The sequence below is a fragment of the Anopheles merus genome, chromosome 2L (assembly GCF_017562075.2).
Source record: "Anopheles merus strain MAF chromosome 2L, AmerM5.1, whole genome shotgun sequence".
NCBI lineage: Eukaryota > Metazoa > Arthropoda > Insecta > Diptera > Culicidae > Anopheles > Anopheles merus.
In genome coordinates, this window is record NC_054083.1 from 19,681,779 (window position 1) to 19,707,193 (window position 25,415).

The following is a 25,415-nucleotide window of genomic DNA, read 5'->3' on the forward strand; positions in this document are numbered from 1 at the left end:
ATTTACCAGTGAGGCGAACACTTCTGTCAAAGTAAGCTCTGTTCACTGCTGCTTCGATGTAAACAATTTTTCTAAATACAAATTACGAAGGAAGCGTGAGGCAAGATTTTGTAAGAATTATTGGAAAAAACACCCAGGAAAATCATTTTATAAGTTTCTAAATCAATGCAAAAGATGTGAGAAGTACATAAAACAATACGCAATGGAATTTGCAAAGAAAAACAAAAAGGGGGTTTAGCAGTTTCTTCTCTGTGTCAGTGTAGTAAGCGAATCATTATAGAGATGGCGCTAGTGTTTAACGTATTTTCATTTGAAATAAGGAGACAACTTTTGAAGCTCATTTTGTTCGAAGTGTCACGTCGGTTTGTCGGTGCTAAAACTACTGATTTTCCATTTATCCAACCGAAAATCACAGATATTTGATTTTTCAGTCGTTTAAGCTTAATGCTTAATGATGCTGTTTCAAGGATCGCCCAAATAACCAAGATACCGAAAACGTCACCAATTTCTTGTATTACAAATCCAGTTCCATCAAACAAAGCCAAAACCCAATCAGTTTGGTGGGTTAAGCCACACGACCACATAAGCGGCCACTTCAATATTGTTGAAGTCAGTTTTTTATGCACGGGTAATTCATTCGCTCAACATGTTTCACCTGTGTTAAAATGTGATTTAATTATGCAAAGGAAGCAATCAAACGTGTGTGTTTCAATTGGTTTGTTGTGAAACATCCATGCCCCAAGTGCCACAAATCCACTAAACGACCACTAAACGGCTTCTAAACGACTCAAGTTCTCTACCTAAACGGAATATAGAAAGACTTCGTTTAGCAGACGCCAAACGACTCATGCATTCTAAAAATAGCAAAAAAGCTGGTGGCGCTATCTGTTGGTGGGATACCCCAACCAGTTGAGCTTCATCGCTTGGAGGAGAGCTTTCTCATTTCCTCTGTACTGTTGTATGGTTTCGCATTGCAGTTATGCATCGCTAGAACTAGAACGGCGATACGATTGTTTAAATACTAAACTCCAACGGAAACCACCAGCACTGAAGCAAGTGAGATTTGAGCAATGGTCATTGGTGTTGATACCCACGTATCTAACCACACGACCATTTATATAGATTTTTGCTCAGAAAGCTAGAAGGCTATATAGGTCATAATAAAATGCAACTTGTCGAAACACATTGCAAGAAAAGGATAGCAATATAATGATGAGTTGTAATACGCCATCTATTGATCAAACCAATGAAGCTGTGGAGCTTTCATTTTTTTCCTATGGATATTCAATTTTCCAGTCGTTTAAGCTTAATCTGTGGCGCTTGGGGCCCAAGTGCCACAAATCCACTAAACGACCACTAAACGGCTTCTAAACGACTCAAGTTCTCTACCTAAACGGAATATAGAAAGACTTCGTTTAGCAGACGGCAAACGACTCATTCATTCTAAAAATAGCAAAAAAGCTGGTGGCGCTCTCTGTTGGTGGGATACCCCAACCAGTTGAGCTTCATCGCTTGGAGGAGAGCTTTCTCATTTCCTCTGTACTGTTGTATGGTTTCGCATTGAAGTTATGCATCGCTAGAACTAGAACGGCGATACAATTGTTTAATTACTAAACTCCAATGGAAACCACCAGTACTGAAGCAAGTGAGAATTGAGTTATGGTCGTTGGTGTTGATACCCACGTATCTGACCACACGACCATTCACATAGATTTTTGCTCAGAAAGTTATAAGGCTATATAGGTCATTATAAGATGAAACTTGTCGAAACACATTGCAAGAAAAGGATAGCAATATAATGATGAGTTGTAATACGCCATCTATTGATCAAACCAATGAAGCTGTGGAGCTTTCATTTTTTTATATGGATATTCAATTTTCCAGTCGTTTAAGCTTAATCTGTGGCGCTTGGGTGTGTAATATGTGTATATGTGTGTTTGTTTACTTGCGAATGGACTCTTTCCCCAAATAGCCAGAATTGCTTAGTGATCACTAATTGGAAGAAATTATGAGCTGTTGGCTCAAAATTGACGAAGTACTAGATATTGAAGTTATTCAATGGATTTAGTTACGATTTTGTGCACGTTATTTGTTTATATTGCACATTAGCTGGTTGCTGTGAGGCTTTATCCGTCAGATATTTCGCCTGTCAAAAAGTTCATTTCGCTGTATACTTCACCTCATGTAGCCTCGCGGAGAGGAAAGTGAGAACAGGTGTAAGTTTCGAATTTTAACCTACCGAAAACTACCGATAAAATTTTGATGCGCCTACCGAAAACCGCCAAAATTATCTGGCCACACTGAGCACGATTGCCCAGATGACGTTAACGCAAACTGTCAGCGCTGATCCAAAACAAACTCCACAAATCAGCATCGGCTGCAGCAAGTTTGCGATTAAATTTTGCATTTACTTCTCTCGAAACGGGTCCGATTTTAGTCCGATAAAACGTAGACATAAACCATGTTCACCTTGTGGTCACTAGTGGAAGCATCGTTGCTGTTTCTGAACGCAGTGTGTGTCCTCAGCGAGGAACGATTTCTTTCCAAATGTAAGTACAAGGTGCATCATCATCCGACCGTGCGAGGAATACAACTATTCCGGCCAAACCGGTTCATTCGTTTCCTTTTTCGCTCCCTGCAGATGGCTGGGGTATGTCCGCGCAGGTGCAAGGATTTGGAGAGCCAGCCTCGACCAAAGCACAGATCCTGCTGCTCGTACGATCCATACGAACAGTGGCTAAGAGTAAGTGTAGTTCCGTAGCTTCCGTAGCAATGGAGCAAAACGCATTCATCTAATGGGCTAACGTTCTTCTTTGCGTTTATTTACAGTTCCATTAATATTTCTTAACATAGTAGCGATAATGTTTAAATTAATTCTTGGCTGACGAGGCTGCCGGAGTCGCGCCGTCCTTTTTTATGTTGCGTATTGCTGAATGAATAAATATATACCCACTAATGTGTAATCCCCATCAATCTACTGCTTGGCTTTCAGTGACTTAAACTTGTTCTCCAAGCGAATCGAGTACGAATCGAGCTGATATGCGGCCGCCTCCAGCTTGTCCACCGTTGACTCAATGTCATCAATCCTTTGCAGCAGGGGTTTCTACAAAAAATGTGGCACAGGGATTGAAAGAAATAATATATCAGCACTCGCTACTGTTCGATGCTGTTCAGTTGTCTACCCGCCCTTACCAAATCCTCGTACTTCTGGTTCAGTTCTGCGTTTTTCGCAGCGATCGATTGCGACATCTGCCGCATGTCCGCCACCTTGCCCATCATCGCTCGGTTCATGCTTTCAACCAGCTTGTAATCGTCCACCGTTGAGGCCAGCTCGTGCGTAATGTAGTCGCCCGTTTTCTGGAACATTTTTGTCGCCAAGCGGGACAGGTTCGGGTCGTGTGCATCGAACGGCTCGAAGCTGGAGGTTGACGTGGACAGCGTGGGCCCCTTCCGCGGCGAATCGGTAACGCCGTAATCCTCTTCCATGGTTTAGGTTGAAGGCGAAAGTGATGATGGGGGGATTGGGAGGAATATTTCACAGCACAGCACAGCACAAAAATCACGGAGACCACAAAACGACGATGGCCGACTGCGACTGTTTACCAGCGAAGAGGGTGTTGTTATTGTTTACATTCGTTGTTGGGAAGGAATCAACAGCGGTCATTTCGTTAGACATTTTGTTTGAGTAGTTTTATTTAAAAATTGTGAAATAATAAGTAAAATCAATATGTGACCATTCTAAGCATCTGCTTCTTAGACTAAAGAAGTATTGCAGAGCTATTTGCCCCAAAGATCGATAAAAAGTTAACTTCCAGTTGACAGTGAATGTGATCTAAAATGGGCTCGAACAGTTCAAATCGACCGTTAGATCTAAGTCATCAACTTAACCCTATTCCAAGCAACCGGCTACCCGGCTACCCGGGTTTGATTTTGATTGCTTATTTCTCTGATTGTAGGAATCCGATTGAATTGAAATTTGGACTATGTGTGTAATCCACAGCCATCATTCACTGAAAATTTTCGTTGATTTTTTTTGAGTAACCTGTTTTTTATAATAAAATTTTCCAATACCCCTATTCCAGGCAACCGGGCGACTTTGGAAGCATATACCTTTTAATTGCGCAATCCAATATCGATGCAACATTCTGATAAAAATTAAATAAACTAATGCAGTTTCTATAACTGTGCATAGATTGGTTCAATTCGCTACCGTTTTTTAGTTATAGCTTTTCAAAAGTGAAAGGATTTTTTTGGAAAAAAAATCACAAAATGTAAAAAAAATTTTTTTCAGTACTTTAAAAAATTTCACAGTAACATTGCTTTAGTAATTTTGAGAACTGTATGTTTCACGTCTTGTATAAATTTTTCAGAATTTTTCTATGAGCCATTTAAAATTAAAAGGAGTAACCATTTGAATAAAAACCGTTACATCACACCTGTCATAATAATTTTATAAAATGCACATCTGTAAAATGCACATGCAACATAATGCATTGTAAACATTTTTTTGAATTCTTGAATTTTGAATTGAATAGTCAAACATTCTCCATTCCTTACTAAGATTGCCTCGTTGCTTGCCAATATTGGCCAATATGGTGCTGAAATTTGATAATCAGCCATTAGTTATAAGTCAGTAGCGTTAGTCTAATAGGCAGTATTGATATGTAATGTACATTGAAAAACCCTTTGTGTAGAACAATCATTCAACAAACAAACAAAAAAGCTATGCTTGGTTTATAACGATTTTGTTTAAAAACGTGCCGGAATTTTTGTAACAGCATAGCCAACCAGTATTCTAATCAAATTGTAAAGACGAGGAAAGCGATTAAAAGAAGTGTCCAGAAAGCTTCAAAATGATATTTGGTATAAAACATAAATAGATAAACTTATTTTCCGTTAATTGATACAATAGCATTCTTACACGAAGCGAGCCAAATAAACTAATTTACAACTAGGCAAACAAACAGAAAACAAACAGGAATCAGCAGTGTGTGTGTGTGCGTGCAAAATTCCTCCCGGATAACCCAACCACATCGCGAGCGGCCGGATCGGAAAAGCTTTCGCTTGATGGAGCTTTTCCCTTCGGTTCAGGGCGAACATTTTACATGGCATTTTACGAAAACAACCTTCACTTCCCTTTCGAACACACAAACACACATACGTACTCGCGCTTACACTGTGTGCAGTATGCAGCTCGGTGTGTGCAGCATTCATTTGTCATCCTGCTCACGCGCACCAAGCCCGCCCCACCGGTGGCGATGGCTGGCTGGAAGGATACCGACCGTTTCGATGGGACGGTCACTATTTCCTGTTACACAGCTCTCCCCCTCCACCACTAGAGCAAACTGCAAGTGCAGTTCGGTCGGTCGTTCGGTGTTCTGTTGTCTCGGGTGCCCAACGAAACCCGCTCCAACTGTATCCACGTGCAGCGCCGGGATGGTTCGTCCCTTTCGTTTGCGCATCCTGGTCGGGGGTCGATGGTTCCATGCTCGCCTGCCTGGATGCTTCTTTTCCTCATGGTCATTCAGCCCATCGATGGAGAGGGAGTGGGTGCACCGGCGGGGATTATTGTGGGGCGGAAAACGCTGAAACATGGCATCGGGAAGCAAAGCTGAACATACATATATAAACGATGTGCAGTAAGCGCACCGCCAGTCAGTTATACTTTGTAATGCAGTGTTGCAACTAGTGCAGCCCCGTGCTGGCTGCACCGACTGGTTCGTGCAGGTCGTGCCTGCTGTTGGGCGTGTTGTGCTGTGTCTCTGTGTAACTGTGTATGTGTTTGCGAGAGCATCGCTTGCTGCGTTGCTGTGGTGTGTTCGTACATCAATTTTCAAACCACACGTCGGTATCGTGTATCTCACGGCTCAGGTAAGGCGGTTGGATTAATGGTCTGCGTTTAACTGCGCTCACCACGTGGGACGATGGCGATAAAAGTGCACCCGTCCGGGTTGATTTAAAACTGCGCCTTGCTGAGCTAATCCAGATACGAAGCAGGACGCAATACGTGAAAAGCTGTAAATAAGGAGTGGTTCCCAGTGCCAACGGTCACAACTGATTCAATTAACGGTGCAGTATCGCAAAGGGGTTTAAAAATTGATACTACTTTCCCAAAATGCCATCCAATCAGAACCTTGGCATGGCTTGGATTTGTTTTTTTTTGGTGGGAGAGTGGGAGGGACAGTTTTTCCATACGACCGAACACTGCTCGTGATGGGTCAATTGGATGAATTTAAAATTCATGAACCGTTTTGCCCGCTTGCAAGGGAGCATATTTCACACCCACGGGCTTGCTTCCCTTTCCTTTGCAGCCCGAACGCAGCCCCAAGTACCACGCGGGAATGGGTGGTTGGCTTTACAGTGCCTTGCCTTTGGGGACGCTGGCGATTTGCAATAAATTGTGGCACGGAGGGGAAAGAAGAAGAACACTACCCTAGTCTTTGGAGGCGGACATGTTCGCGTGCTGCAGTGCTTATTTTGCTACACGCACATACACAGAAACAAGGGCGTGCATTTGTGAAGTTTTGTGGCTGCTTCAGCGATCTGTAATGAACGGGAATAAATTTCAGGCGGAAGTTTACTTTTTAGCATCATTAGCTTTAGCCCGGGATGGACTTCGTTCGGGGTGGGTTTGCGTGTCCGTCCATCTAGCCCAGTCAATAGATGCTATCCTCCCGGGTGGCTATACGGGAAGAAGTTAATGAGCGCATCCGGATTTCATTAGATAGGGCTAATTTTCACCTATGTAAACTATTTACAGTAAAATTGTTTTGTGGTGTAAGATGGGCAGTTGTATGTGTAGAGTACAAAACACGTAGCTACTTTTTAATATTTTATTTATTTATTTTACCTCAACCTGTCTTTCGTCTAAACATGATTGATTGTTTTTAAACAAGCGAATTAGATAGTTTATCCTATATTTTAATGAATCTCAATAATCATATTAAAATCATTTTTTATAGACCTTTTTAAATCAAATCTAATACTTTAGACCTTTTCAATGACAGTATTTATGTATTAAAATTTATCTTTTAATATTTTTCACTAATCAAATTACTTCAACGTAAGAAAGTCTAGAAACCGGATGGATTGTCTTGTATGATGTATTCTCCATTAAACAATCGAAAATTGGCTTCAGTCTTGATCAGGGTTAAAACAAAAAGAAACAAAACAACATTTTTTGTTAATATGAGTATTTTGTAATAACTTAATTAGCATCAGACCAACATAAGATACATTGAAACTCATAAAGACTGTCAAATAGACCACGTTGGTCGTTACGCCAAAGAGGAGAGAATGAAAACAACAAGAAACCTCAATTAAGGAATGTTTTGTTTTAATCATTTATTTATTTATTTATTTATTTACTTATTTAATTGTTTATTACTAAGCGATGAATTTAGCTATTTTATAATTCAATCCTGGACATGAGACGAGGAATTATTGAATTTCTCAAGTAATATGTTATAATTAAATTTTACTCGCTAAATGTGTATTGTTGTAGGTGATATAAATCAAATATAAAAAAAAAATGGTACAATAGGTTCCTCATTGACCATATAGGGTTTTCCAAGTCAGTTTCGAATGTAAACATTGTTATTCACCGCGTACCGCGTGAGTTTGAAAGTTATTTGTGATGTGTTGAAAATCATGTGTAAGCTTGAACAGCTGTTGAAAAGAATCTTGGATGTGGTGAATACAGGGTTTTTTTTCAAGAAGCTTTCGAATGTGCACATAATTATTCACCGCATCCAAGATGTTTCTCAACAGCTGTCGAATGGTTTATTTGCTTCAAACACATGATTTTTAACACGCAAAAAAAACTGCAAAACTCAATCTATCTTGAGTCGTGTTGAAAATCATGATGAAGATATTAAAAATTATTATGGTGAAAATGAAATATCAGCGTGAAATATCACGCGGTGAATAACGATGTTTACATTCGAAAGTGACTTGTGACCCTGTGATTTAATGAAATGGTTATATACGAGTAAAAGTAATAATTAATAAGTTTTTGCAATTCTAATGAGCAGAACTTCACAATGCGCTAATGTTTAACAAAAAAGTCTCATGGAATTAAAAACAATAAATAAATAAATAAAAATATCAATACACTTAGTTCAAAACCATGTAATAATAATAATAAAATATATTTAATAACGAATAATTCTAAAGCTCTGGCCTCATCGGGTGTATTTTTTTCGCTCAAACCGTTCATCCCTATAATTTGGAACAAATAATATATATTTCGCATTTGAACAGCATCCCGCAAAGCAAGGTAAAAACCAAACACCAAAGCCCTTTCAACAAAAAATAAAGATACCTTCCACCACGAAACGCCAAAACCAAAGAACCGAAGGCTGGCTTTGCACTAATGATACATAAATTGAACGTCTATTGTCCGTTATTCTCTTTACTTTCACTGCACGCCATTAATTAACCTTTTTCTTCATCTTCATTCTTCTGGATGTTCTACTTCTTTGTTTTTCTTTTTGGCAGATTGCACGGCCGCCGGTTTAAATGATACTCACTCCCGAATGCGCCAACCTCCTGGGCACCCATACAAGCTTCCCCTTTCATCATACCATTTTTGAGCCCGCGTTAACGTGCTTTTCTGTGTGTGTGAGTGTGGTTGAATGCATCAGGAGCAAACAAAAAAAGTGTGTATGTGTGTGTGTGTATAAAATCCGCTAGCGTGGAGGAGCTTCCCTTGCGGATCCTTCCCACAGCCGGTTCCGGTTCCGCTACCGTTGCGACAATGTGACTGTGAAGTGGTGGTGGAAGAAAACGTCGTGCAAAAATGAAACGAAGAAAAAAATGCAAACAACCCCAACGCTGCCCGAGCAGGAAGTGACGGTGCCGTAGTGGTAAAGTTGTGTGCACCCTATCATCCACTAACAGTGTCTACTACTGCCACTACTTCTGCCGTGGCGGCTGCTGCTGCTGCTGCTACTGCATCTAACGATAAGTGGAACCTACCATGAGCGTCAAAATCGTTGCATGCGTTAAAGTTTTGCATAGAGCTGGACGTAAAGCTGAGGGACGCGTGCACGACTTTATGCCCTTCAATGTTGTGCAAGTATGTAGAGGTAGAAGCAAAAAAAAAAGAGGAACGAGCACATTCTGGCAAAGGTGGAATTTATTTGGGTACGTGTAAGAAGTGGTTTACTTTTTGGGGTGTAAGTTTGCTTAACGAAAACCTCCGGTGCAAATGGTGAAAGTATGCACCGAATGTAGAAATGTGTTCCCAGACAGTCGACCAGTACGGAACGTACTGCTTATCACTGATTTGCGGCAGGAAAAAGTAAAGCAAGAAGTGTATGTGTGTGTTTTTGTGAAGTTAAAGGTACGAACAAACTGATAAGACTCCCGCAAAGCACGAACGATCATGGGAGCGCTTGTGTGAAGCAATCCAAAAATGCACTACAGTTTTATCAAGCTTAAAGCAAAGTCTTTTAAAAGACCTTACCAATATCAGTGAAGAGTTTGTGTTGCGCTGTGAAAATCCAAACCCATCAGCTCCGTCGATCACCGTGCTGTTGCCTCACACCTTTCAAGTGACACACTCGAGACAACTGCTGCTGATGGGAGTCGTTCTTCACTGCAAAGAAACAACTCCGCAGGCAAGTGTGAGCCATCGGCAATGAGGAACATCTAGATAAAATCCCTTTGCCGGTAAATTAGTCACGTTCGTCCCGTGCGCTCGCACCCGCTTGCTCTCTCTCTCTCTCTCTCTGTATCCCACGCGCGATCCTCTCTCGCTTGCTAAGATGAGATACAGTGCAGCTACGAATGCGTTTCTTGCGTTTCAGAAGGATCTGCTGCGGGGTACGGGTGCCCATTATTAGCACGCCTTTAGCCGCACGTCGCCCGTGCACGCCATAGATCGTAGTATTAGAGCCCACTCGGTTTCGGTGGGTGTTAGCTGATTCGCCGGAGAGAGTTAACAATTTGGCCCCAGACGATGGGCGATGATGTCATATGCATCGACTCGGACGAGGATGAGGAAGCGGATGAGGTACCGGTTAGGACTAGGGAACCGATCGGAAACCGTGCGCATCGGTTTGCGGGTGCACGTGGTCGCACCGGCGGAAGACATCGATGGCAGCGACGCAAAGGTAAGTGTGTGTGGGTGTGTGTGTCATTATTCACGCTCTTAAGGCGTGCTTGAGGCTTGGAAACTGTGACACACTTGGTGGTGGATGGGACGTGAGTGTTGCAACAGGCCGGAAAATGGATGGAGGAAGTGATACGCATTACAGCACTTGGGTGTTTATGAAAAGTGAAGATTTTGTCTCGAAAATAATTGCTTTCAATTTGCACCGTGTGTTGAAAGTACAGCAAACGAGTACATTTGTACGAGGACAATAATTTTAAAAGCTTTTGCAAGGACACAACGGATGTTAAACATTATGTAATATTTTGTTTCGAACCATTTTCCAAAACATTTGTTTGTCTAACTTGAATAGCGCTAAAGGAGCTGCTAATAATTACTAAATAGATGTTGACACTTACTTTCGTGTTTTTACAACTCATTGAATCTTCACAATGGCGTCGTGTGCATGGACGATTACATCGATTGTTCGATTCATCTCCGTCCTCTTATGCAATGGCTTTTATCGAGTTTATTCCATTGTGAAGCGAAGAAAACAGCATGAGGCCATGATTATTCCGCTTGCTTTCTGGTTCTCCACTTCAAGGATAGCGTCTTTTGTTCTAACGTGAGCCATGTTTTCGCTGCAGAATCATGTTTTCGTTTCTCTTGCCCCTTTTCCATGTGCACAAAGAATGTAGAGATGCGAATAATTGTACCAAATGTTACGCATCATGCCATGGCAGTTTTTATTTCGATGCCAGGACGGTCGCTAAGTGACAATTAATACAGACGATTTCATTCAATCCGGTCCCGGTACCGAGTGAAATGCGTTCATGTTGAATGTGAAGTGAATCAAGCGTAATCAATCGGTGACCAATATCAATTAATTTAATTTAAATGTGATTGATGTTGCGATCAACGCATACGATCTACGCTCATATAATTTTATAATTAAATTAAAATAAATACATTACTTAACTTGCAAGCCGATGCAAAATTCAAAATGAAATATAAGAATTGTGTCAAGTCACTAAATTTTGGCTAAATACAGTGGAACCCTCGATCACGAGACTATTCCGTTCCAGTACACTCGTATATGCTAATAAAAATAATATATAGTTATCTGAAAATTTTAGTATCATTATCAATAATAATGAATAAAATACTAACAAAATGGGAAGTTACTTGTAGTTCACTATTTATTTGTCATTGTTTCAGTCTATCATTAAAAAACACGATTAAGATCCATTTCTGTGAGTGTGTACTGCTTTAAGAGTTAGTTCTATATTTACATTTTTTTGGATAATTTTATTATAATCAAATTTACAACACACTTGTACACCACATATGTAGTCATATGAAATTCCTACAAGTTGTAGCAATTGGCAGGGAAAACACTCACTTTCAGGAAAAATTGAATCCAGAGAAACGCACAAGATACACTCTGCCTCCCACAATTATGCGACACTTTTCTTTCTGGTAATAGTGTCATATTCAACTGTTGCTTAGAATCAAAGCTCTTATTTGCTTGAGCGATAATCAAAACCAAATAAATGCTCAATGTTTACCGATCGTGATCTTGATTTTGGCCCTGCCAGAAAAACGCACCAGGAACACAAATGATATTGCTCGTTATGAGAGGTATTAGGCGAGCATTTAGATTTACTTGTTATGCGAAAAACTCGTTATAAGGGGTACTCGTTATGAAGAGCTCCGCTATATGTATATGTATATGTAAATCATATCTAAACTAAAGATGTTAAGTAATGATTTATTAATAAATCTACTGTTAGTTTAGGTAACGAAACGAGTAAATGAAATGATAAAAACACAGTTACTGAGTAATTGTTTCGTTTTTTTTCTGGATAGATTTGAGTTTAAACATTTCTAGCTATATTGTTTGTCACCAAATAGTATGATATATTACCGACTGCATAGTGCAAGTTTATAAAAATCCTCTTATCTGCAGCAAATTTACTGTTATTTCAATTTAGTAGTGATAAATGTCCCACACATCAGCTATAAACAATGTAACACACACACAAACTCCCGCGAAGCAACTACTCTACTAACAATTTCCAGCTCGAATTCAATTTCATTCCAATACCCAACCTCTGCCACCTCAAGGGTTGAGCGCGCGAGAAGCGGGACGCGTTTTCAATCTCACCAATCATGTGTGGCCGTGCGCTGCTCTTCCCGCCTCGCCCCCATGCGTGCGACCTTCACACCAACGACTACCAACGGAGTTTTAGCGCACAGCGCGAGACACACCTTCACTGCACTGCGCCCGTACACACACACTCCGGCGATCCATCGCTGTCAGCTTGTACGCGATTATGTTTCGACGCCAGCGTGTCGCGATGGAGGCGCCACACACTTTAACCGAAGGCTTGCCACCCGATCACCCGCCTCGACCAGCTGATGCAACTTTAAACGACAATGGGAATTTCTTCGTTCTCTTTTTCCCTGCTCTACGGAGGAACCGTCTCTTCCCTTTCATACTATCTCTTCATCGCTATCTCTACCGTTCTATTTTCTGCACACGAAAAAAAGGGAAGCTGTCGTGGTGCTGTCACGCCACACGTTGTGTTCGGGTACGGCATGTCTTCCTGTCTGCTTACATAACCTCAAAGTATCAGCCATGTGGCAGCAGCAGCCGGAATTGGCGCTGCAGAGAGCTGTTCGCATCCTCCCAGACAGTCTCCTTCTCAGTCGGTTCCTGCCTCGGCGCTGCCCTGTCCCTAAGGGAAAGGCTTTTGTCAATTACAATTTCCTATGCTGCAGTTTGGGGAAAAAGAGGCAGGAAGCAGGAGCGTGGCGGGCAGAAAAGTTTGCTGGGTTTTCCGTGGCCCTGGGATTCCCCGCCCGAACGGGACAATCATCTTCTTGGGGAAGACGCTACAAATATTATGTTCCACTTGGGAATTCTAAAGACGGTCGCTTCCTGGATGGTGGCGGAGAATTCGGCTGCTGGCCGGGAGTTATGGCTCGATATTGCAAGTGTGGTTTTTGTTGTATCGCTAGACGGAGCGGGCTCACGTGTGTGTGTGAGTGTGTGATGGGGCATGCGTGGGGTATTAACTTTGAAGGTACGTGGGGTATTAACTATGCAGATGTCTTTGAAATCGTACACGGTTTCATCTAGGAATTTGTTCCTATTTATAGTGCTTGGTTTGAAGGCAGAGAAAAAAATGCTTTTTGTGTTTGAAGTTGAACAAGTAAAGGGTTTTTTAGTTCTGTTTTGATAAACGAAAAGTAAGTTTTACCCTCTTAAAAAATTACTTTGCTGTGCATATATTCAAACCTCAAAATGTTCAAATTTCCGTATTATTTCAATGTAATAAGTGCATTAGCCACTTGTAAAAACTGATTAGGTGTATTCTAAATATAAAATTTGAAAAAAATTGAATTCTGAAATAATACATTCAGTTCTATTGACGAAGTTTTATTTGAAGTAATCAATAACTACAATTTAAATCAACTAATTGTCTGTTGCATGCACGTGTAGCATATCTGCTATACAGAACTTATTACAATACACACTATCAGCTATAGACACATTGTAACACACTTCGGAAAGCCAAATCACACCATTGCGACACGTTCATTATAACACATCAGCAAATCAATCCACACCTTAGCAACACACCCAGACCATACCGTTCATAGAAAAAACAATTGAGACACATTTATCGAAAACAACCGAAACGCGCAACATAAGCAATTCAAGCGTTACTGCGGCAAAGTGGACAAACAGAGAACGCATAGCAACTTATTGCTAAAAGCGCAGTGTAGGCAAAGATCGACGAACGCACTCGTTCTTTGGCTAGAACAGTTGAAACTTTCCAGAACCTTCGTAAAATCACTAAAAACGCAGCATAGGCACATAATGATAGACACCTCACTCCAATAAAATGTATTAATTGTACTTCATATCAATAACCTTTAATTAGGACAAAAACACATTCCAAAACCAAATGTACGAAACCCATTGAGTATAAATAAAACCAATTCCGGCCCTGGCAGGTCAGATTCGTTCGGACTGCCAAGATAGGACGTTACACTTCCTAATACTTCGCCTTCCAACTTATTTCAAGAGTTTAGTTATGTCCCCCTACCCAAGGTAAGGCTTCTAAACTCCAACGTTTCCAGTAAGGGAAACCTCCTAAAGGTTTCTATGATCGCCTGGACGATCAAGTGCTGAAAAGTCCGTTCGATCGATGTATTATTCCACCTCGGCTCATGTCAGTAAAAACTGACCTACCGCGACGCTGTTCGATGTACAGTATGTACCGTACAGGCCACTATCACATTACACACGGCTGACATTTACATTTTTGTCAGAAATCTCTAGTAAATCGTACACTTTATCGTCAGTAAGAAGCTACACCGCTATATATTTGTCGATCTTTTTTGTTTAAGTTAATTATTTTAAATGAATATCTTTATCTTCTTAAGAATAAAACTTAAGTAAACAACCATATCCTTAAAATGGTTTCTTGGAAAAAAACCCTTGATTGCCGGTGAAGTATCATATAACATTTCGGTTTGTCTTTTGAAATTAGCATTGATTCATGAGCAAATCCCTATTATTACTCATTTTAAAATTCTTCAGAAAATACTGAATACCTTAATCGATAGACTTTTTATTGTATGATATCATCGCCTCATGTCATGTATTTGTCATACATGCGGATTATTAAAGGACGAAGTAAGAAGCGAGCGGATTAAGACGATGGAAACCTTGTAAAGTGCACATTATTGTAAATAAAAGTCCTAGCCTGTTCATCTTGAACTATACATTCTGGTCCCCTCGCCAACTCTACAACAGCCACATTTTTGTCTATCATTAGCACAGCCATTAGGCGCTTCCATCACCTGCCATTGCACAGGATGCTGAGAGGTGGGTCACCATTGCAAACAGGATCCACTGTTAGTGAATGTATGAATCTATTTTACAAAACTAAAAGGTGGCTGACCAGCCTAACAAAAAATAATATGGCTGTCTTGATTCAGATATCTTGGAAATACTCTGTTTCTTCCCCATCGATGAAACTCATAAGCAGTGCTGCAAAATGTCATTGTCAATGTTATGGTAATATTTTCGCAACCAATTCTTGGTCAATCACTTGGTCGCGACATTTACTGTTGGTGATCATCACGATAGTCATGGGAAATACTCGGTGGGTGCGAGTGGTCCCTAGTAACAATATGAGCATGAGCCTCACTTCTGATCATCACAGTTGTCTAGGTGAGCTGACTTGAACTTCGTTTCGGTCATGAAAGTTGTTGACTGAAACAGTGGCGTTTGGTAGCACTCGAAAAAAATCATAATTATGTTCAACTTATTAATCAGATTATCGCGTTGAACTCACTTTCATTGAGTATCAGCAAACATCAAACTATCACGGATATGTTCATTGTGGTGATCGTCACGTGATGCTCATAACATGTTGCAGTACTGCTCACAAGTACCATTTTGTGTAATAGACATAAGCTTGTTAAGCAAGCATAACCATTGTAGGCTAACACCATACGAGTAGCCATTTATACCATACTTTATAAAAGCAGGGATAAGCTGATAATACAGGATTTATTTATGGGTTCCCATCAATTTTTGGTAGGTTCCCATATTTTTTTGGTGCGTTCCCACGATTTTTTGGTCGTTTCCAAGAAGTTTTTGGTCCAATAGTATCGATATTCAATCGAAAAATACCAATAAATTATGGGAACGAAACAATAATCTATGGGATACGACCAAAAAATCGTGGGAACGCACCAAAAAATCATGGGAACTGATCAATAAATCATGGGAAACCCTGTAATGTATAAGCCAAATAAGCCGCCACGGATTCTTCTTCTTTGGCACAATAACCGCTGTCGGTCAAGGCCTGCCTGTACCCACTAGTGAAGTGAGCTTGGCTTTCAGTGACTTATTGTTACCATAGCAAGATAGTCAGTCCTACGTATGGGGGCACGGTCTATTCGGAGCTTGAACCCATGACGGGCATGTTGTTAAGTCGTACGAGTTGACGACTGTAGCACCAGACCGGCCGTCACGGATTATCCATCGTTATGTTTTATGCAGATTAGTAATATGTTGTATTTTTATGTCTTCAAAGCAACTCACCACGTGTGGCATCTTTTTAAATACGCTTCTGCAGCGATATGTAAAAGTAATGTGAAGAAAAATGTAATCATAGTTCAAATTCCAACGAAACAATAGTAAAATAAAGCCTTATTGCACTTAGTAAGTATTATTTAAACTGTTACTTATACCATTAAATACATATTTACTTTAAATATGTGTGATTAAAGGCTAATCATCCAATCCAACTCCTCTTTAAATGGAAAATGGTATCACAACTACCAAAACTGATGATGCAAACCAGTTCCGGGCAGCTTGTGGAAGAGAAATAATGCAATAAATTAAAATGCAGCAGAAACGTGCTCTAAAAAACGTTTTCGTTGGTAAAAGTCTGCACACTGGAGGGACAACAATCATGGATGTATTACGGCAAATGTTCTTCAACACCCGATTACACTTTATGAACCCTCTGACATTATTGATTATGCTTTGCACCAATTATTTATATAGTCCCAGTTTTTGTTTTTATTGTCTACACTGCACATTCATCCTTACACTGCCCTTCGTGCAGTGTTTGCCACTTTTTCCATGCTATATTTACTGCACTGGCATTTAACTCCGCCACCAATACTATAAAATACGACTACGTCGATTTGATGAGCAATAATTCTTCTGAGCCCAGCTCAAACCTACCCTTAGGTAGGGCCTGACTTCCGAACAAATACCTCTAGCAACAAAAAAGACGAGGTTAAAGCGTACACAAAGCAAAGAAAACTGCCCGCCGTGATACTCGTAGCTACAATAATCTTATCAATTGTGTACAGTGCTGGCCGGAGCGGTTTCCCCACACCCGATCCGCCCTCGGTAGAAATGTCATTGCCGGCGCGTCAGTCGAAGAAAATGCAATTGATTGTGAGCGACGCGGAAAGTTTTTATTCGTACCCATCGCTAAACCCCGTTCCCGGGCAGTTAGAGCCTGCCTCCACCATCCCCCCTCCCCCCACTCCCATCCTTCAGTAGAAAGTAGTGGCTGGTTGGGCGAATGTAGCGCAGGAAAGACGTCAGCGTCGGCCAATTGTGCACGGTCATGCAACATAAATCAGCATCAGCCCGGTACCTCGGGAAACTCGGCTGACGGGTGGAACCAGCCGTCAGTGATGGGACATACCGGATTGATGCTCCTGATTGTTCACTTGGTAACAGGAGGGGGAGGAAAGGGAAGGATTTTAGGACGCTTTTAGTCGTCGAAGCACTTTGTAGCGGCTAAGCCGGTCCGACGTGCGGGCAGTGGTGCTTGTTTTAATAGCCAGCTATCGTCCTCTAATGTGACTCAGCTTGTATTTGGAGAGTGTTAGTAAGTGAAAGAGACAGCAAGCGAGAGAACACCAACACCACCACAAACACCAAAAAAGCGTCGTAACGAGCGTCGCACTCAACTGTCATCCCGAGTGTAAATAGTGACGAATGGGGTTGAGGTTGATGAGTTGTATTTGATTTTCCCACCTCATCGTCATTAAGATAAATTTCCACCCCACTCTCCCTCCCCACCACACCGCTGTTCGGTGACTTCCGTAGGTAGGTAAATGCGAACCCCTTTTGCACCTTCTGCCAGTGCAAGGGGAGACAACAAAGAGACTTTTTGTGCGGTTTTTGGGGGAGTAGGAACGTGGTCTAGGGGACACATTCGTTCACTCAGCGCGAATCACTCTCGGATCATTGGTCTGCATTCTGGCGTGATAGGTATTTCCGGTGGCCCGATGGGCAATGATTGTGCACTTTCTTGGTGCACTTTTACGGTGCATTCCCGTCCTATTTTCCCTGCCCTTTTGCTCTCGTACGATGCTTATTTTGGTTTTGATCAATAGACTGATTGGAATGGAGGAAGGTAGCGTGAGGGTGGTGATGAGCATCCCTTTCCAAACTCCCGCGCATCCACACACAAACCTCCACTTTATTCACCCGTTTGTGACAGGCATGTCTTGTGAGGGGGTGATTTATGAACAAGTTTACGTTCAACCTAAAACATTATCTTGCCTCCCACCACCCTCTCCGAAATTGCTCCTCTACTCCCCTCCATGACCTCGCTTTGGTGTCCCCGGGATGGGGTGTCTTACCATTGTGACCTTCTTTCTGGACAATATCAAATATTAATGGCTTGTCGAATGCATTTTCTCCTGCACTATTTCTTGCTCTCTCGTGCTCTTGTTCGCTTTCTCACTCTCTTTTTTTCTCACGCTTTCTCTCTCTCTCTCTCTCTCTCTCTCCGTACACATTTTGTGGTGCAGTTTTGGAATAGTCAGCATTTTTGAACCGCAACACAAACGCCAGGAGAATGAACGCTTTCACGACCATCTTTTTTACTTCTTTTATTTTGTTGTGATGCCCTTTACTTTCCAATACAAAGCGGACCGAATCGATGCTAACGATCGTCACAGAACGGGGCGGACTAAAAACGGGAGTTGTTGTTTTTGTTGTTGTTGGTGTTGCAGTTGCACGCCTTTGACTGTGTGCTGCCAACCCAGCTCGCTGCAGAATTAATGTGTGATACAAATAAATCATGAAAGAGGGCAAGCAAGTTTCAATTTTTTATCATTCCATTTCCCAAAAAAACCCCAGCTCGTGTCCATATTCTAATGGCGTTACTTTTTTTTGGGAGACCTTTTTGTTGTTATTGTGCTTTCAACCAAAGTCTGCAGTTGAAGTCGGTCAGCGTCAGCTCGCATCATCGCCGACCGGTACAAAGTAATTGTGCATACGTTAATGGTGAAATCATTTATCAAACAGTCGTTTTTTCTTCCTGATCGCGTTTTTGAGGCAGAAATGGAAAGGGTAAAATTCAACAAACGGTAATTAAAGTAGAAAAAAAGGTAAATACGTAGCAATGAATGTGCTTCAAGAAACGCTTCACCGGGTTCGGTTTTGTTGGCGGTGGGTTTTGTTCATTTTTCATACGCTCAATGGCGGTGTGCATTTGGCTGCTGTTTGTCGCTCATCAGTGTAATTGCTGATGGCGAATCATGGCATTTATTCGTACTACTGGGTGGCTTTTGTGTGGTTTTCGGGTGCATTTACGGTATTTACGTAAAAAAAAGACAATCTATTGATGATTGCCGGTGCGTGTAAGGGCTAATGAAAACCTTCAATCACATCGACACGTCTGTAGTGAGCATTCATCAGCTGTGTAATGATTGTTTTCTTGTAGCTTTTTTCCAACAACAAGGAGGACACATTGGAGGATAAAATAATCTCAATATTGTTTATCAAAAGTCATCAAAGAGTACCGGTTACTTGGCAGAAAAATGCTTGTAATTTATTTTGTATTCTGGTATTTACAAATGCAAAGCAATTAGCCACTTAACACCAATAAACTCGATGATTTTTGATGATAAAATTGTAGTTATCAGTCTTGCCTTCTAAAACCAAAATAATTCGTTTAATTTTTCATAGAAACAACAGCATTTTTCTCTACAAGATAAACACTGAAGAATTGTTCATTGTTCTCACAAATGTGAAAACCACAAAACTATTGTGATCAAAAGTTAACCGTTTGTGCGTTTTTTCTAAATTTTACAAAAGTATGTGTCGGGAAACATTCGGGAATTTATTTTTCATACTTTACCCACTACAATAAGATGTGCATCTTAATCGATACTCATGAACCTGTGAAGTAGATCTCTGACTATTGTATTCAATAAACAGTTTTAAAGGCTATAAATACTGTGTAGAGTCAAAAGAAGAGGTAAAAAGACAACCTTTAAGCCGTATTATCTTATATCTCATAGAAAAGCAATGTAGAGAAAATAAGCAACCACTTTACCTTTTGCGCACCTTTTTTCATAAAATTATAATAATATTGAAATTCAAATACGTTTGTCAAATAGTAGGAATATTGAAATTTATGAAACAAAATACATTAAAAAATTCATAAGAATCGATGTTAAAAAAGGCTTAAAGCAATGTCAGATTGACATATCGGTATTGGAGTACAAAAAATCTATCCATGTCTACCGGTGCACGATATGGATGCAGTCTATGCAATTACCATGTAACACGAACGCGCCCATGTCGATAAAACTGTAAAATGCTAACGGTTAAAACTGCTGCGTTGCGTATGCTTCAAAATCAAATTTCAATAGTAAGCACTAACACACACACACAGCCGTCCTTTTGACAGCAAGCCAAAGCGGTTTACAAACAACAAAGGAACGGCATGAGAAAAGAAAACACTAAAAACCTGCACAAAATTGCAATCTCGCCTTACGCGAACTGAAGGGCAACCATGGCCCGTGCATGGTCATGCAAAAATGTCAATAGCGTTGTCGCTGTTTACTTATTGTTTTCTGTGCTCACGTGACACGTTTGGTTGAATAACGAAAAAAAAAAACCACCAATATTCCAGAGTGCCATGCGGAATACTGCAACAAATTCACAACAAGCCCTGGAAAAAGTCCCACCCCCACCCCTGTAAACTCTTCAACCGTATCTATATCCGTACCTGACCCGGTGCAATCAGTTTCCGGTTAAATAGTTAATAGGAGACGTCCTTTTTAATGTCCTTCTTTTTTGTCAACCATTCCCGGCTTATGTCGTACCCTCTCTATTTACTTCTCTCTCTCTCTCTATCTATCTCTCTCTCTCTCTCTCTCTCTTTCTCTCTCTTTTCCTCTTGCTATCTATTCCCTGTTGTTATACAAAGAGAACGTTGACAAACAAAACGGGCAAACGGCATAATGGCAGTAGGGTAGAATGACAGCAGAGCGAGATAAAAACGACCCTACAGCAGCAGTAGGTTAGCAGGGTGCTGCTGCGAGTCCATGGTTTTGGGGGTCGTTTTTGGGCAGGGGACAAGCAGAAATGAATGGGATCCAATGTCAGCTAAATAGTTTCCGGTTGCATCAAGAAATATTTGCTCCGTTGTATCGCTTTATCCCTGTGCGGTCGTGTCCGGGCACTTGACGCTTCTCTTTTCTCACCGAATCCCAGCGCTACACAATTACGTCTATCTAGACTTATCGTCGGTGCTGGTGTGCGCTATGTGTGTGTGTGTGTTTTTTGTGATATTTTACTCAGTGCTTTTCTCCCACTGGTTTTATGTATTAATTCTCTCTTATTATTCGCCTACGATTGCTCTGCCGCACCATAGCAAAACCCCAATCTTTGACACATTTCTCCAATCCTCCAGGATGGGAGACGATGGGAAATAATCGGCTTGCCGGTCACATTCCAGGAGATATTATTATTGTCCTAGAAGGGATCGTTAAATGCAGCCAGTCCTGCCAACCAGCTAGCCAGCCAACCAGCTCGTGTGAATCGGTAAACTGGAGAAAGGCATGTAACAGTGTACCGAGTGCATTAGCCGACGGACCGAGCGAAGATGTGGTGTGTCTTGCCGACTGGCAGGAAAATGTATACATACCAGAGCAACAGAAGGAGAAAACCGCGGTATTTCATTATCAGCCAGTGCATTTTCAATGTGAGGGCAATGTAGTTCGCTCGTGGAAAATGGCAGAACTATCGTCACCCAGCTGTTAATGCTGTGTCTTTTTTTTTTGCTTCTGCTTTTTCTGTTTACGTAATGCTGGATGATACAATTATCGTCACAGTAGAACATTGTTGACCTTGTCAGTTTATAATGTTCTAAGAGTATAGCAAAAAAGGCGTCAGCTGCGGTTACATGAGGAAGTTGTTGGAGCTATTGTGATTGTTTATTTAGATTTAACAATAAACATGACTTACTTATCAAGACGACCAATAAGTCAGTAGCGTCTTGCTTGCAAATGTTGTCTTACACGTTCACTCTAGCAGACAAATATTTTATTTTAAAATGTCTTCTTCAGCCTGTTGCTACGAGTGTAATAATCGATATTGTATAGCTTGATATACTTTTTTAGAACTGGCTTGTATTTGATGTTTATTGCACAATTTAAATACTAGTCTGTCCTTTCTGGTTTTTCTTTTCCTACTTACCATTTTCGATGGCGCCCTGTACTCGATCAGCTGATCATTTTTGACCAGAATTGAATCTGTTTAGCAATCACTGCCGAACTTTGTCCTAGTTAGTCCAATTTTTGATAATATAACTGTCTCGCATTTGAGGATATCGGTTTTTTCCTTATCTTACTACTGACGCCATCTGCTGTTTTAGTTACAATTCGAGCTATCGTATAGAGCTGGATGTTTTTGTAAATAAAGCCTGTCATAATGCACGAGGTCGTTATCGTGCCAACTGTTCTTTACCATTTTGCTACTGCAGACAGCTTATTTGTTTTTGCAATCACCACGATGGGCAATTTATGTAACAAATAGTATGTTGTTGGGAAGAGTTTAGTATTGATATTATAGAGAAATAGACCTTCGAAAGCCATCATATTATACTATTTCAGCAATCCCTTTTCCAAACGTTAACAATTAATGGGAATGATACAAGAAGCGATGTTAAAAACAGATCTTTCTGAAGATCGGCTCATTTCTTGTTGATACTAAAAGGTGATCTGGATCAATCATTCAATCATTCGTTCCCTGCTAAACCTATGAGTTAATGGCGACTCTGCAGTATGTTCTCTCTCTTTTTTATCCCACTGCTGTTCGTCCTTGAGGGGATGGCTGAGACGAAGCACGAGGCGAAGAGATGCAGCGCTCAACGTTTTAACTAGCGAACGAATAAGAAAGCCAGCTATTTTCGTCATTATCATCATCGTGTGAACTATACAATCGGTAAAGCTACCTCTACACGATAAGTGCAATATAGTCAAGGTGTCAAATTTGATATGAAATTGATACCTCGTACGAGTTCTTGGCTACATGGCTTAATAGATATGGGTGCCATGCAGCCATGCTTTCTCGTTTTGGTATGAATAACGTATATGTAAATTGATAAAAAATCAAAAAAATATGTATGTTCTGCTATCTGGGCAAGAATGGTGACCCGGAAATGATACCTTTCTCACTTCGCCCATTCGATCATTCGCCTATACTTCTCTCAGATAAGCGGTGAACCGAATATTTACAAAACTGATGCATGTTTCATACGCTCTCTTTACAGTTCCAGATCATTTGAACGGATCCAGGACTAATCACACATCTGTAGACTTGAGAGGTGGGGAATTGTATTTGCGAGTACCTGTACCTATGATATCTGCTAAAAATAGTACTAAGAAACACTGGAAAATGTTTTATCCTCTGCATAGCAGAGTTCCTTGAGACTAATGTCTAATCAAGTCATTGAAAGTCAATTACATAAATTAAATAGAAAAGTTTGAACGGATGGGTAGTGACCAGTCGTGCTTTTCAATCTTCGTCGTGGCAATCTTATAGGACCATACCAACACACGCTACGAATTTCTCAGTATTCTAAAGCCATGTGACATAGGATTGGGTGCACAAATGCATGAATAATACTAAGTTTTCTTCTTCTTCTTCTTTGGCACATCAACCGCTGTCGGTCAAGGCCTGCCTGTACCCGCTAGTGAAATGAGCTTGGCTTTCAGTGACTTATTGTTACCATAGCAGGATAGTCAATCCTACGTATGGGGGGTACGGTCTATTCGGGACTTGAACCCATGACGGGCATGTTGTTACGTCGTACGAGTTGACGACTGTTCCACCAGACCGGCCCAAGACTATGTACTTATTTTAAATCCTCTCAAAGCAAGTTATTGGCTCTTCAAGAAGAAGGTTATAAAGGAAAGTACTTACGCTCATTCAAGGATCATTTTGTCCGTTCAAGTAAAATATTTTAAAATTTTCGCCCTAAGTATCATATTAACATATCGTCCACATTGTCAATAAACGATACTTAGGCTTGCAGAACTGGTCTCTTATTTTACTGAATTCGAAGGCATAATGAATCTTCTGGAGAATAAAATCGTTATTTGAGTTTATTTAGAGCATTCCAAAACATCATAAAGCCACTTTTAAGCACAATGACTAAGAGTCACATCTTTCCATTCGACTCAGAGCATCTGATATATTTATCTGATAGGTTTTTTGAACGCACCACACATAAACCTAACTTGTCATTAGATGTAAATGAGAGCTTAGCCTACATTTCAAATGTTGAACTAAACAGTCCCGTGGGAAAACAAAACAAAACCCACATTTTCTTTTCCCCATTTTCTCTGCCTCGGTATTCAGTGGCCAGTGGCTGTGCTTAATGAGTGTCCAGAGCTCTTTACAAAACGATCAAAATGCCGCTAGCCTTGAAGTTCTTGAAGTGCCATCAAACTCCATCAAATGAATTTAACTTGACGCAAACCGGGCAGACAGAGATAACACGCTGCGCTTAGCAAACTGGGGAGAATAGCTATTTGTGTGCAATATTTGCCTTTCATTAAGCTCACACTGAGATCAACCAACGACACAACCAACCGACCCGTGCACAAGATGTAATGGGGTCGGGCTGAGGAGGAGAAGCACCAGCAGCTGCATGTTCATTTTTCAAGTGCAGACAATCCACTCGTGATGATAATCTGCTGGTCTCGAGGGGAGAGAGCAGAGGTGCACTTCCCCGGGCAAAGCGAGGCTTTGTGGCTTTCTGCTTGCACCTCGCCGGGAGATTCCGGTGGGTTTTGTGGTTCGGCTGGAACCGTTTTGCGGTTTGCTGAATGTCAACAGTCCGATGCGGCATTTATTCCGTCGCTTGAAAGGGAAGAGCACGAGAATGAAAAGGCCACACTCACCGAACCTGTCACCCCTTGCCACCTTACGATTCGTTTTCTAGCGTCATTGTGTGACTATAATTTCTGAGCCAGCTACCGGTACAATCGATCGATCGATGCACTGATACTGCACTTGCTTCCTTAAATGGTGCGTGGTTATCTCGTTTCACCAGTGTGTGAGCAGTGAAAACAAACAGAAGCGTACCAAAACTTTGTTCAATCACTCGACCGGTTATGGGGGAACATCTCAAGCTTAGGGCGAACATTCCAACGGTATTGCGGAAACACACAAAATTATTTTTATTCTTTTTGGGCACGAGCAGATAAAAGCATCAATTTAAACGGAATGCAATGGAATTTGAACAGAAGGCAATGATCGTTTTTGGCGGGACAACTGTGTAGCATAACAAGGTAAAAAAGGCACAAAAGTATAACGAAGTTTGGAAGGAGAAGGAAATATGAACGAACGAGCTAGCTTTTTCAGAAGGATTCAGAAGGAAAAGCTTCACCCGTATTGCTGAACGAGCTATTTAAATCTTGGTGAAGTGAACATTTTATTTTCTTCATGGAAATG

At 41.0% G+C, this 25,415-nt stretch overlaps 3 protein-coding genes across 4 annotated transcripts in view; 2 read left to right on the forward strand and 1 right to left on the reverse strand.

The window, feature by feature from the left end:
- The first annotated feature begins 2,308 nt into the window (after positions 1-2,308).
- LOC121592592 (immediate early response 3-interacting protein 1) lies at positions 2,309-2,977 on the forward strand. Its single transcript, XM_041914189.1, has 3 exons — positions 2,309-2,549; positions 2,642-2,743; positions 2,830-2,977. The coding sequence occupies exons 1-3, from the start codon at positions 2,462-2,464 to the stop codon at positions 2,883-2,885; spliced, it is 246 nt and encodes an 81-aa protein (XP_041770123.1). The 5' UTR covers positions 2,309-2,461; the 3' UTR covers positions 2,886-2,977.
- Positions 2,802-3,661, reverse strand: LOC121592591 (biogenesis of lysosome-related organelles complex 1 subunit 2). The gene is made up of 2 exons (XM_041914188.1): positions 3,193-3,661; positions 2,802-3,103 (listed from the first exon to the last, which is right to left on the reverse strand). Exons 1-2 carry the CDS (start codon positions 3,484-3,486, stop codon positions 2,975-2,977), a joined length of 423 nt encoding a protein of 140 aa, XP_041770122.1. The 5' UTR covers positions 3,487-3,661; the 3' UTR covers positions 2,802-2,974.
- A 2,019-nt stretch (positions 3,662-5,680) lies between these two features.
- LOC121591837 overlaps positions 5,681-25,415 on the forward strand; it is a 92,109-nt gene continuing 72,374 nt past the window's right edge. For both annotated transcript variants that reach the window (XM_041912861.1, XM_041912863.1), the window contains exons 1-2: positions 5,681-5,871; positions 8,500-10,118. In XM_041912861.1, the coding sequence (XP_041768795.1) occupies positions 9,965-10,118 (154 nt within the window). In that variant the 5' untranslated portion in view covers positions 5,681-5,871; positions 8,500-9,964. The remainder of the gene's footprint in view (positions 5,872-8,499; positions 10,119-25,415) is intronic.